The 13,503-nt window shown below is 57.5% G+C and overlaps 2 protein-coding genes across 3 annotated transcripts in view; one reads left to right on the forward strand and one right to left on the reverse strand.

Moving 5' to 3' along the window:
* The window catches only part of SHMT1 (serine hydroxymethyltransferase 1), a 26,223-nt gene extending 21,638 nt beyond the window's left edge, over nucleotides 1-4,585 (forward strand). For both annotated transcript variants that reach the window (XM_043904042.1, XM_043904040.1), the window contains exons 8-12: nucleotides 827-943; nucleotides 1,768-1,890; nucleotides 2,757-2,873; nucleotides 3,339-3,449; nucleotides 3,666-4,585. In XM_043904042.1, the coding sequence (XP_043759977.1) occupies nucleotides 827-943; nucleotides 1,768-1,890; nucleotides 2,757-2,873; nucleotides 3,339-3,449; nucleotides 3,666-3,838 (641 nt within the window). In that variant the 3' untranslated portion in view covers nucleotides 3,839-4,585. The remainder of the gene's footprint in view (nucleotides 1-826; nucleotides 944-1,767; nucleotides 1,891-2,756; nucleotides 2,874-3,338; nucleotides 3,450-3,665) is intronic.
* Nucleotides 4,401-13,462, reverse strand: SMCR8 (SMCR8-C9orf72 complex subunit). Its single transcript, XM_043904039.1, has 2 exons — nucleotides 10,601-13,462; nucleotides 4,401-8,303 (listed from the first exon to the last, which is right to left on the reverse strand). The coding sequence occupies exons 1-2, from the start codon at nucleotides 12,958-12,960 to the stop codon at nucleotides 7,850-7,852; spliced, it is 2,814 nt and encodes a 937-aa protein (XP_043759974.1). The 5' UTR covers nucleotides 12,961-13,462; the 3' UTR covers nucleotides 4,401-7,849.
* Nucleotides 13,463-13,503: the final 41 nt, after the last annotated feature.

The following is a 13,503-nucleotide window of genomic DNA, read 5'->3' on the forward strand; positions in this document are numbered from 1 at the left end:
CAGATGAGGGTCCCACGGTCCTTCAACCGTGGTACCGGTGACTAAGCTCTGTCAACAGAAACAACCTCCTCTGGGGACCAAGTCTCTTTGACCCCTGCAAGACCCCCTTGCCCAGCCCCTGGCTAGGGCTGGACACACCAACACCCACTGGGCCTCCAGGGCCCTGCTTCTCCTTGGAGGCCCCTCCCCAGCTGCTTTAAGCTTTCCAAGGCCAGCAGCCTTTCCCACCCACCTGGGAGACATTTGTTTTCCCTGCTGTATGTTGGTGGTATTTGAGTGACTCAGTCACAGAGCAAGGCCTGGCTCTGCCACGGAAGCGCTGTGTGATCTTGGGCTAGTTGTGCAGCTCCTCTGTGCCTTGTTTCCTCACCTCCAGATCATCACAATAGCACCTGTCCCTTGGGATTGCTGTTGTGAGGATTAAATGAATGAATTTAGGGAAACTGCTCAGAGCAGTTCCCGGCTCACAAGAAGCTCTGTGGAGATGCTGGCAGCTCTCATCCCTGATCCCTAACTTTTCTCAGAAAGGAAGCTTCTTTCCCGTTTCTGGCCCAGTGAGCCCCATCTCCTCCAGAGGCATCATCTTGGACGGCTCTTTGAGAAACTGCCCAAGGCATACTCCTTGTTCCTGTCTTGCTGGAGGGACATTTTCATCCTTCCTTTCATCTCTAAAGCGTGGTTCCCCCTCCCCTAATCCCTCGGGAGCAAGCACCCTCCCTGGTCCGCAGTGTCAGCTCCAGGAGTGGGAGCCGGGCCAGGTCTGTGTCCAGGCAGGGAGAAGACAGAAGGGAAGTCTGTCCCATGTCCCATGTTGTTCTTCATCCAGGAGTGCGCAGTGTGGACCCCAAGACAGGCAAAGAGACTCGCTACAACCTGGAGTCGCTCATCAACTCTGCTGTGTTCCCAGGCCTGCAAGGGGGACCCCACAACCATGCCATTGCTGGTAATGCACCCTGCCCCATGGCTTCCCTGCTGTTACCCCCCGGCAGCCCGATCCCCACCTTGCTCGCGACCCCACCCCACCCCAGGCAGAAGCAGTTCTCTGGTGGTACACAAGCCTTAGAGAATCTGTGATGATCTCAGAGTTACTTCTCCATCTTTGGAGAAAGGCAGTTGGTGGAAGAGCTGGGGTCAAGGTGTCACTTCCCTTTCAACCGGTGTTTGCCAAGGAGGGATGTGGAGGAAGCAGTGAAGCGCGAGTTTTAGGTTTTGGGCTGGGCGGGGTGGCTCCCTTTACACCCCCAGCTCAGCGCCCAGGTGCTCTAGCTCTGCGATGGTGGGGTGCCTATCCACTGGCCACTCCAGCCCTTTCCACATGCTGACTGGAGGCTCCTATGCCAGGACTCAGGCAGGTAGCTTGCATCCTCCTTCATCTTCAGTGCCCCCTTAAGCAGCCCTTGGGGTGGAATAAATACAGAGGAGCCTGGATGAACTGGTGGATTGGCCACTCCTCTCCTCAGCTCTGAAAACTGCCTCACTTTGCATCAAAGCAGTGGCAGCTAAGTGAAGCATGTCCCACGTCCACCTTGCTGGGGACAGGGAGCAGCTCTCCCGTGGCGATCTTAGCCCAGAACTTCATGCTGGACAGGGGCTGCCTGAAAAACTCTTGCTCAGAGAGGTCTGGAGGGCCAGCCAGGGAATGGCCGGGTTAAAATGGGATTATTTAGGAGGAGATGTAACCCTGCCTTGATGACACTGAGAAGCTTGGATGCCCGAGTGGAGACAGGTGTTTCTTGGACTCACGGTCTGCCTTTCTTCTCCTGCCAGGGGTCGCGGTTGCTCTGAAGCAGGCCATGACTCCAGAGTTCAGAGCCTACCAGCACCAGGTGGTAGCCAACTGCAGGGCTCTGTCCGAGGCCTTGATGGGACTGGGCTACAGAGTGGTCACAGGTACAGCAGGAAGTGAGCCCATGGGGTGGCCCTGCTCCTCGTCCCATCTCCGTCAGGGTGTGGCAGTAGGTCGTGGCCTGCGCAGGTGGCCACAGCTCTGGAGTGACTCAGGATTCCCAGCTCTGGACACATGACCTCTGGATTCGAACCTTGAAACAGCCTTGCAAATCACTGGTCTTATTTTACAAATGGGCATCTGAGGTTCCTAAAGCCACATGACTACTGGAGTTGGGGGCAGTGAGGGTAGGGTTGGGAGGATGGGTCGAGGGCCAAGGGTCAGCTTAGGCCATGAGCATCTTTGAAGTCAATGTCTGGGGATTAAGCAGGGTTCATTCACAGGAAGATCAGGTGCTTGAGAGATGCCTGGGAGGCCAGGGGCTGTTCCAGAAAGTTCTTCCATATCCTCACCTGCACCACTTGGAAGATACAGTCACCTTGGCAGGATTAGGGGTAATGTGCCAGTTACCCTGGCACCTCCATCGCCCCCTGCCCACTGCCCTGAGGCCCCTTAGAGGGAGCCTTGAAGATGGATCTAGAGACAAGTGGGAAGTTCCCAAGGGGGGTCGTCACCCCGATAGGCTTCTGGGAGCTGGTGGGTTGGGATGCAGCCATGGGCCTTCTGGGCTGGCCATATGCCCTCAGCCCCCTCTGCATTCTCAGGTTCCCTTTCTAAACTACTCTGTGCATCATCTCAAACCCTGAGGCCCTGGGTCTTCAGCAGGTGATGAAGGACACACAGGACACGTGGTGGGGTCACCTTCCTGACCTCACCTGCTGTAGCCCCCTTGCACCCTGCCAGTTCTTTGGAAGAGGGATCCCTGTGCTCAGCAGAGGATCACCTTCCATGTCTCCCACCTGATTTCCAGGGGGTTCTGACAACCACTTGATCCTCGTGGACCTCAGCTCCAAAGGCACGGATGGCGGCAGGGCAGAGAAGGTGCTGGAAGCCTGCTCCATCGCCTGCAACAAGAATACCTGCCCAGGTGAGCATCCTTGGTCCTCTCCTGTCTGGACCTCTTGGGGCTGATGGTGACTTGCTCTGGGGACAAGATGTGCTGTGTGGGACAGGAGCCAGGCTTTTCCCCACTGCCTGCCCCTTGATGAGACACTTGACCCTGCCCAGGACAGAGCAGGAGTGGGTGCGGGAGGGGGGGGCCCTCTGGAAAACTGGATTTCTCAGCAGCTCATGAATAAGATGTGGGAGATGCATCTCAAATGCAGACATGAACGCCTGGTGTCAGGAGCAAGGACCACATCCAGGAGGCCACTTCCTCGAATTTAAAGTAGTGCAGCTGACACCTGGCTCCACCTCCTGGCTTCTGCCTTCCGCTCTGGCCCGCTTGGGCTGTGCCCACTTGAGCTGGTATCTTCAGGCCCATTTCTTTTGCCCATGCATCCCTTTTCAGTTCAGGGGGATCAGTGGGGGATAGAGCCTGTTTATCTTGAAGGTGACAAAAGCGCACTACGGCCCAGTGGGCTGCGCCTGGGGACCCCAGCACTGACCTCCCGAGGGCTCTTGGAAGAAGATTTCCAAAAGGTCGCCCACTTCATTCACAGAGGTGAGGGGAGGCATGGCTGCTGGCCACGCCAGGCTGTGGGATGAGGGAAGGACTGCTCTGCGTCAGGGCTGGTGATGGGCCAGGGGACAGAGCCTTGCCCAGAATACGTGGGCAGAGAGGGTGGTGGGCATGGGTGGGAGGCACACTGGGGCCTGGACGGCAGAGCGGTTGGCCGGCTGCTGGGCACGTGGGCAGTCGTGTCTCTCGCTGGCACAGGCATAGAGCTGACCCTGCAGATCCAGGATGCCGTAGGGGTGAAGGCCACCCTGAAGGAGTTCATGGAGAAGCTGGCAGGGGCCGAGGAGCACCAGCGGGCCGTGGCGGCCCTCAGGGCAGAGGTGGAGAGCTTCGCCACCCTATTCCCGCTGCCTGGCCTGCCTGGCTTCTAGAGGAGCGCCCGCCCACCCAGGGACCCAGCGCCCTGGGGGCCCCACACAGGCCCTCCCAGAGGCCTCTTTTCAGAATTTGCTACCTTTTTTACCTTCTTTACAAATCAACATTTAAAGCTTCTGGGACAAGTTATGAAGGAGTATAAATCTGAACCTCACCTTCTTGCAGCTGCAAATACAGTTATCATGGGAAAATGGAATACAATTTAGCCATTCCACCTTAATTATCCAGACGAGTATGGGCACAGCTGCTGGGAAGACACTGCGACCTTTACCCCCTCTTGATCCCCTGGGCTTCCCCCCGACACTGTGACAAACAGAAGCACTGAGCTGCAGCTGGGAGAAGCTGCTGTGACGCCAGACAAGGGCTCAGCCCTGATGTCGTGGGCGAGGAGGGAGCGTCCTGGCCTGTGCTTTCGACCAGAATCCCAAGTTAGATGATTTTGTTCAGGTGCCACCTAGCTAGGTGGGAGTCTGGCTGGACGTGTGTGGTTTCCTCTCCCAGTCTGGAGCCACCAAGGTCCAGACAACCATCTCCCTCCCCTGATCAGGAAACCAGAGGTCACCTTCCCAGAGAAACTTTATTTTCCACAAATCTCAAGTGCAAAACATAGATGACCATTTTTAATAAGCACAGTCAAATTTTTAACCACAGGATGTCTACAAGAATTATAGTTTTAAAAAATACAACCAATTTTTATATTTCAAAAATATCTCAACTCAAATAAATTAATTTCTTAAAAAGTACACGTCTCATACTATTTGTTTGGCATGACTGGTTAAACTGGTGCAGCCACACCGAGAGCTGCGGGCACATGCATGTGCAGCGTGCTCTCGCCCTGCAGTGCCCAGCTCACCCCGGGGACCCACGCTCACACACGACAAGGAACATGCAATAATAAAATAGCCTTTAAAAAAGTGACAAATACGACTTTGTCACACCCTATGCTTCTCACTGTGGCCTGAACGCAGCTGTGGGTGGGGGCTCCAGCGCAGTGGGCAGGGCAGCCGCCACCTCTGGAGGCTGTGGGGTCGTCACACTGCCCAGCCTGAGACAAAGGGGCGTCCCCAGGCTGCCGCACGCCCATCCCACAGCCTGCTCCCTCCTCCCCACAGCAGTGGTAACCAAACCTCCTCAGTTAGGGCCAGTGTGCTCAAACCCTAGCTGAAGCTGGTTTTCCTTCTGGGCAGAAGTAGAGATTTGATGCTTTTCCTTTTTGCAGTCTGTTAATGCTGTCTCTCTCTTAAAAATTCCAGTTTTAGCAGTTTCTATCACAACACTGGGGAAAAGCCAGAAAGCCAGTTGGTTTGCTTCACAGCACAAGCCAAGGCACTTTCTCAAGCCTCTAGGGAGGTGGGAAAGGCTGTCCACTAGCTGAGGGCCCCTGTCTATGTGGAGACCACGTGGCAGCGGCAGCATCATGGGCTGAGGGGAGCAGCTGGCCGGGCAGGTGACATCAGGCTGGGGAGGGGGCAGCAAGCTGCGTGCAGGGTCGTCTGGACTGCTAGGCTTCTGGGGACAGGTCACGAGCTGCAGCCGCCCTGGCACTTGGGGGAGAATCTACCAGCCTTCCTGCAACTTGTCACTAGTTTGGGGGTGAAATTTACAATCTCTGCAAGTGGTAACTGACCTAAAACAAGATGTTAAAGAACCAACTGGGAAATGACCCGGGATCAGATTCTACTGAAGGAGCAAGACCCCCAGGGGCTGTAAAAGGGTTCGGCGGGTGTGGAGCTTCTGGAAATCTCTTAACTGCCAGCTTGAGTAGGTTCTTCATAACCTGGACTGCTTTAAAAGGGGGGCGGGGGCGCAGTGCACATAACAGACTGGAAGTGAAGCTGAAACCAACCTCAAGGTTTCAGTGCCTGGGCCTCCAAGGTGACACTAGGACTGAAGAAGTACTAGGGGCGCTGACATCCCGATTTCTTAAGTGTCTTGGTGTTTGAACACTTAATATTACAGGGAAAACAAGACAGGCTGCTGCACAGGCCACCACTGCTCAGACTGTGGGTACGTCTGACACTTCCGGCAGGTTCCGGAACTGTGGCCGGGCAGGGAGGGCCTGGTTCCCCTTCAAGATCCTCTGAAGAGAAACATACTTGCCATCAAGCAAGCCTGTGAAACAGCCACACTGCACAGCTGGATTTTAACCAAAATTTAAATGCTGGAGTTCAACCACTAGTTAGCAAAGGCTACTTCTCAGTGAAGACACAGCTCAAAGGACTGGCTCCTGAGTGCCCACTCTGTGGCTGCCTCGTGGCCAGGCCTGCTCACACCAGCCAGGCTTGCCCTCCACACCCTGCGGGTCTCCTGACCACTTAAGGTGTAGCTTCTGCACAAATAACTCTCCAGAGTTGGACTTTTGCTTCAAGGAGGCCAGTGTGACTGACCTGCTGCCCCTCCCAGCTTCCCAAGTAAGAGGTATGAACTGCTGAGTCCATGCTGATGGCCCAGGAACAAAACAGGTGGGCCAGTGGTCACCTTGTATCTGGTCACTGGGGCCCCATGGCCTGCCGATCTTCCCTGGACATAAGGTGTCACAAAAGCTCATGTCCCAGGAGGCCCAAGTAGACACAATCAGCCACCTACCTCAAAGCAGCCTCAGAACACGAGGAGGGGGAGTGGGGAGTAACAGGAGAGCAGCCTTCCTGCCAGTGCCCACAATGCACATTTAAAAGCTGCCGGGCCATCCCCAGAGACGCCTCTGGGGGAACACAGGTGACAGCACAGGTACACAGAGCCGAGAAAACAAGGCGACACAATGCCCCCAAGGGGCCTTAGTCATAGACTCTGGAGCAGGATCAGCCCTCCAGTGGGAATGGAGACCCTGAGCAGAAGCCCAGGCAGGGAGAAGCCACCAGACTGAGGTGACACGGAGCCAACAACAACACGGAATGCGGCCCCAGCAGACTTGCACACACGTGCTCAGGAGCAACCATTGTGGCTGGTTCAGGTGTGTTTATCACAATTTGGGGAAACGTAAAGCAGTAACACCAAGAGTTCTAACAGCATAAGGAAAAAAAGGTACGAAAGTCTCAAGGTTGCAAAAACCATCCATATATATACATCAGGGGTAACTGTCAGAGCCTCGGGGGTCCTGGTGGGTGAAGGTGTGGGGGACTCGGGGGCAGGGCGGTGCAGCAGAGCAAGCTGCCGTAAGGTGCCCACGCTCCAGGCCGGCACAGCCCCTGAGGCAGATCACTGAGACTGCCACACAGCCTTCCTGGAGACCCCAGCCTGGCAGTTAGCTGAATATGACCCAGCGGCTGCCAGGCCCGCGACACCCCACGAGGTAGTGAAGTGGTTGCGAAGGTTTGCTGTGGGTGTGAGGACTGGAGTGACCTCTGCCAACTGAGTTCCAGCCTGTCGGCAGACCCTTTCAAAAGACAGAGTAGAATCACCAGGCCAGGGAAGGGTGGACAGGGCTGGCTCTTCCTTGAGGAACCCCGTGGCTTTGTCTCCAGGACTCTCCACCCCCGAGAACAGATCTGAAAATGGGGTGCCAGTGATTCCGCACATTCCTGCTGAGCTGGGGAGCCCAGCGACAGGTGCCTCCATGCCTGGTCAGGAGGTGAGGACTGGGCAGTGCCTTCATGGGCCTCCCTGAGAGGGCAGCTCCACGAAGCCGAGTGAAGGGCCTCGTCCTGCTTCCCACCATGTCCTCCAGGCAACAGCTGACCCCCTGACCTTGCTTGTCTGAGTGTCCAGAGAAGCTGCCTGAGACCAGTGTGGTCCTCCACATGGGCTCTGCCCCGCTGCCCTCATCCACCACAGAGACTTTCTTCTGTCCCAGCCTCTGGGCCCGACCCCAACCACTCTCCTCCAAGGAACACTGCCAGAGGGCCAGGCCCTCCACCCTTGCCCAGAGACACCTGGGAACCATGCCTGCTGCCTTGCTGTCCTTCCTGCTGACAACAGCAGGAGTCTGAACAGCTCAGAGGACCGCCCAGTCATGCCAACCCCTCCCCAACCCTGGGTCACAGTTCTCAGTCACCGAGGCCGGGCTGGACTCAGATCTTGTACAGAAAGCTGGGCACGTAGTCGAACCTGAGGGCAGGCTGGCTGGTCCCGCGCAGCTCCTGCGTGTAGTGCAGCCGCAGCAGCTCTGCCAGGTACCGCACCACCTTGACGTCCTCGTGCACTAGACCCAGCGTCAGCTGCAGGAAGCTGGCCTGGCGACTGGAAGCCAGCTCCGGGGCCTCGCTGCCATGCGCAGGCAGGTGCAGGTGGTGGCAGAAGGTATAGAGGAAGGCCTTGGCACACAGCTGCGCAAGCATGCTCTGCACGTGCAGGAAGTAGGTGCTGCCCCGCCGGATGTGTGTGCGGTGGTCCGCCAGCCGTGGCACCAGGGTGCCCCTGTAGAGCGGGCAGCGCAAGGTCTTCCGGTCCAGGTCAAGGATGCTCGTGTAGCGGCTATAACGGCTCAGGGCGTGCAGGGCACCGGCACTGGCGGGGGATGCCACCCTGAAACACACAGATCAAGGTCAAGGGGTAGAAGCTGGGGTGGGGCCCCCTCTCAAGAGGCCAGCCCCGGCCAGCACCGGCCAGCCCCACTCGCTAATGCTCTTTGGAAGGCAAATGTGGTCATGACGATCTTCACGGCTCCTCAGCCCTCACAATGGAAGTCAAATCCTAGTGTGGCCCATGAAGCCCTGATGACCCGCTTTCTGCTGGTCTCTGAGGCCCAGCTGTTACTTCCCTGGGGACTCCCCTGAAGCCATGCCAAGCTTTCCAGTGGGGGGCAGGTTCTGCTCTGCCTGAATACCAGGTCCTCTCTGCTGTGCCTGGCTTATGCCAACTCAAACCTCACCCAGCCTCCCTGACCCCTGTGTGCACCATCATTTCTTCCTCTGTGACTTAGTCAAGTTCCTTCACTTCTGAGTCTTGTCTTGTCTGTAAGACAGACGCTGGTCCTAGCTACTGGGTCACCACAAAGGCCGAGTCCGGGGTGCTCAGGACAGCACCTGGCCCTCACCCCCAGCCTGGTGCTGACCAGTATGGTGCCAGGAGCTTCTGCACACTTGGATCTGTAACCCATGCGGTACCCTGCATGTCAGAGGCGGGAAGGCGGGTCGGATTTGCTCAGCGAGGGAAGGAGTGCCAGGGGAGGGGGGCAGGGACTGTCCTGGGTCCAGCTCAGATTCCAGACCAACTTAGCACATGGGACCAAGCCCCGTGGACACAGAGAGGCACCCTCTGCTTGGACCCTCTAGCACTGACACTCAGGGGCCTTGATCTGCCTCCCGTCTCAGTGTCCGACCTGCCTGCCGGGTTGGCTCACCACCCACCTCAGCTCTGAGCACCCCTGGGGCCCAGGTTCAACGTGCATCCCAGGAGGCAGCCCCTTCCTGCTCCGAAGGGCAGCTGCAGGACCCCTGCCCTAGCCTTGGTTCATCCCCTCAGAGTGCCCCTCACCTTGTCGCGGCTCACTGCCCGGAACACCTTCAGAGAAGCCACAGCAAGGCCAGTCCCTACTCTCCTCCTGGTCTTTGGGTCAACCCTCCAGCGACAGGTGCCCTGGAGGGCAAGGGCCCCAGCCTGTCCACTGTGGCTCACCCCCAAGCAGGACCCTCTGGGGGCACATGTCCCAATTCTTAACCCCTGTGCACTCAGGAGCTTTGGGAGGGAGGACTCATGGCACGAGTCATCAGACAATCTCCAAGGTCTCAGCTGTCACTGCTGACGGGCCTCCCACTTTCCCGGAGGGACCCTCCATGGCTCCAAGGCCAGGGCCCAGGGCCTGGCTCCGCTCCTGCCACCCAGCCTGCCTACCTCAGGGCAGGTCGTCACCCCGTGGGGACATGAAAGCAGCAGATGGGGATCAGACACAATTGGCCCAACACCCAGCCCACAGAGAGGTCACAGCCGGGGCAGGAGCAGGGCAGCCTGTCACAGGGACGCCCCACTGCGGACACATCTATAATCCAGTCTTGGGCACAGCAGCTGCCACTTAACAGCCTCAGTAAACATCTGGCAAATGACTGCGTAGTGACGCAACCCTCCTATTTCCCCAGAAGGGAGGAGGGCCCTGCCTGGGTGCCCACTGCAGGAGAGCAACTCAAGCATGCCCTTCTCTATGGTCCCAGGACTGAACTCCAGCTATTGCCCTCCTCGACACCCACATGTCGCAGGTGAGCAAAGGCAGGTGTGGGGACAGGAGCGAGGAGGCTGAGCCCAGAGCACACTCAAGGGCAGGAGTCCCTCAAGCCAGACAAACAGAGTGGAAAACCCCAAAAGGAACTGCTAAAGCACAAGGGAGGAAAGTGGAGACAGAAAGCTTTCAAGAGGTGGAGGAATAGGCTCCCGCAGCCGACAGGACAGTGGAGGGGGGAGCCAGGAAGGCTGCCTCTCCCAGCACCACTACCCTCCTCAGACCCAGACCTCACCTCAGTCATCTACACTACAGTGTGAACTAGAGACTCAGCAGGGACCTGAGATCCAGAAGTCCAGTCATTCCCAAACCTTGCTGCAAACCACGTGACTCCACTTCATCCCACCAAGCCAACCTGATCAGAATCTCTGCAGGTGGGGCCAAGGAGCAAGTGATTCTAGAAAATGCTCCCAAACAATTCTGATACAAGGTACAGACCAGGGTTGGGAAACACTTCGGAACTGAAGTCCCTTTGGAAAGGATCTGCTAAAAGTGACACAGTGAGTTGGTGTGGGGCCCCCCACAGGACCCGTGAACCTCACTCCAAGGGACGGCCACCCAACACCTCATCTCTCACGGCCAGGGCCCGTCCCACCCCATAACCAGTTACCTCTGCAGGCCAATAAGCTTCCACTTCTGGAAGTCCGTGATGTGCAAAGGGGAGGACAGCCAGTGCTTCACGGGTTTGCCATGGCGGCCGTAGCCAGGGACAAAGATGGAGAGTGCAGTCACCAGCTTCCTGACCATGGCCTCCTCTTCCCCCAGGACCACCAGCGTCCTCCCGCTGAGCAAGGAGTAGATAGCTGGGTGGGCAAACGGGTACTGGCGGATGAACTTTAAGGCGTTCTGGCCCGCCCTCTTCTTGTGCCTCTCGGAAAAGGGGCCAGCAGGAGGCACAGAGGAGGGAGTCCTGTCAGAGCTGGTGGAGGCTATGCTGCTCCCATAGCTGGTGGCGTCGGAGTGATCATCCAGGCTGGTCTTACTGCCATCTCGGCTGGTCAGCAGGTGGCTCGGGTCTAGCTCGTAAGCAGGGAAGCCTTCACAACTGTTGTCTCGGGAAGGACTGGCATTTTCCACTGAGAAGTCCACGTGGAACCCTTGGTCCTTCTGCCGGTAGCGCTGTGGGGGAACGCTCACGACCCCGTCCTCATCAGAGACTGTGTGGCCTGGGGTGGAGAGCGGCACCAGCAGAGCACCAGCTTCCCTCCCGATGCAGCAGGAAGCGTCTGTCTGTAGCGAAGCAAGGCCCGAGCTGCCCTCCTCGGCCTCCCCCAACTCCAGAGGGCTGATGCCTGCCTGGAAGAGGATGGCCCCCTGGCCGCCCTCTGCGTAGGACTCCTCCTCATTAATGGCACTTGGATAGCTGGCCTTGAAGTCGTCCGGAATGAGGGCCTCAGAGGGGCAGGTGCTGAGGACTTCGATGCTGTCCCCGCTGATGGTCCTGTGGCTGACCGCCTTGCTCCGGACCACCTGGGGGCTCAAGGGCACCGTGAGGCTGGACTGGCTCTCAGACTTCGACAGCACAGAGGTGGGTTTCTCTGTGCCCAGAACCTCGATGCTCTCTCCACTACTAACGCTCCCTTTCATGTCCATCTCCAGGTAGTCCAAGTTCTCCTGGGGGTCAAAACTGCTTGATTCCGTCACTGCCGCTTCCCTTGATGCCTCATCCCCAAGGTCCTGCTCCATCTTGATGAGCACGGACTCCACGCTGGATTTGTAGGAGCCCACGCTGATTAACACTTGAGGAACCAAACAGTCTTCTGGAAACTCAGAAGGTGGCCCATAGAGATGGGGCTTAGAGACTGTGCTCTGCTGTTTCTCCACCGGTCTGTCGCCAACCTCCACCAAATCTTCAAAGAGGAAGCTGGTGATGTGCTGCTGCTTCAGGAGTGCTCTGTCAATCTGACTGGTCAGGAGGTAACAAAGGTCCCCTCTGAACATGTGCTCAACGTGGCGGAGCTGCGCCAGGGTCTGGGTGAAGTACTCGGTGTCACAGAGCTCCTCCAAGGTCTTGAGCTTCTTGTCGAAACACTTGGTGGACTTTGCTTTGATGAGTTTCGGGGTGTAGGAGGGTCTGCAGGCGTAATGGTCGGTGTCAGCAGACTCTTCAAGGTCAGAGGTAGCGGCTGCCTGGCTGGGCAGATCCTGGGTGTGCTCCGATTCCCTAGGACACAAATTGGACCCTCTCAACTTGCGATGAGGGTATGAGCGGATCTGCCTCAGAAGGTCTTGATGTTCGATGATGGACTTCTCCACGCTGGCCAGCTCATTGGCCTTCTCGATAGCCTGAGATGAGTAAAAGCCTTTGTCGTTGGCTTTCTTCTGGATCTCTGTCTCCGTGTGTAGCACTGTCCTGGTGTAATCCAAATCTTTCAGTTTTTTTTCAAGTTCCCCGGCAAAAGCCTTCCTGTTGCCTGTCTTCAAGCACTCTGATGCTTTGGAAAATTCAGCTGAGAGCTCCTGGAACTGCTGCATAATTTTGTGCTGGTCTGCCGAGATATAAGCCATACAAAAGGGCCTCACGAAGCCACGGGCCTCCAGGTCGTACAGGGTAAGATGGTGCACGTAGGCAAAGGCCCCTTCCTTGGAGTCTCCCAGCACCACCTTGGAGTCCTCCACGAAGTTCAGTTTGGGGTAGGCAGAGCCAGGAGGATGACCCACGAAGGAGGCCTGATAATCCACAGACATGATCCGCAAAGAGAAGTAATTAAGATCAAAAGTACCGAAAACTTTGGTGTCATTGGGGATGGTCAGTAAGGGCTGGGGTCCCACCTGCTCAGAGAATTCGGAAATAAGGATGAAGTCCCGAGAGAACTTGGCCCCGGACAGTTTGGACCATGGATTGGCTCCTTGGCTGGCGAAGGGGAAGAGCGGCACCGAGTACTCCTCGGGCAGTGCCGGTTCATTGTAAGGCTCCTCCTCGTACTCGTCCTCTTTGGTGAAGGCCACCACGTCAGGGGCGCTGATCATATTTCCAGGTATATGGGAAGAACATTGAGAAGAAGTAGGACACACTGCGGAGGGACCCAGGCCTCTGGAGGAGGAAGCAGAGTCCCTGCGGGGCAGTCTTCTTTGCGCCCTCAGGGGGTCCGAGGCTGCGAGTCACAAACCGGAGGTTCAAGCTCCCGCAGCCCCTCAAAGGTGTGGCTCCTTCAAGGCTTCCGGAGGCCTCAGGAACTCCGCAGATCAGGAAGACCCAGGAGACTGGTTGCCCTTCGCCTCCTCCCGCGGCCGCGGCGGGCGCAGGGCACCCGCAGCGAGGTCACCGGCGCTCCCCCGAGCACACCGCCACGGCAACAGCCCCACCTCTGGACGGGTGCCCAGTGCGGGGCTACGGGCTGCAGCACGGACCAGCCAAGCGTGGCGACTCCCACGCCGCGAAGGCAGAAACCGTCGCGGCTCCTCGGACGCCACAACCCGGATCCAGCTACCGCGGCGCCGCCATCTTGGTATCACATGACTCGAGCTGTCGTGCCGCGTGACCCGGAAGCGTCCGCGTCAACTTCCGAACCG

The sequence above is a fragment of the Cervus elaphus genome, chromosome 5, assembly GCF_910594005.1.
Source record: "Cervus elaphus chromosome 5, mCerEla1.1, whole genome shotgun sequence".
Taxonomy (NCBI): domain Eukaryota; kingdom Metazoa; phylum Chordata; class Mammalia; order Artiodactyla; family Cervidae; genus Cervus; species Cervus elaphus.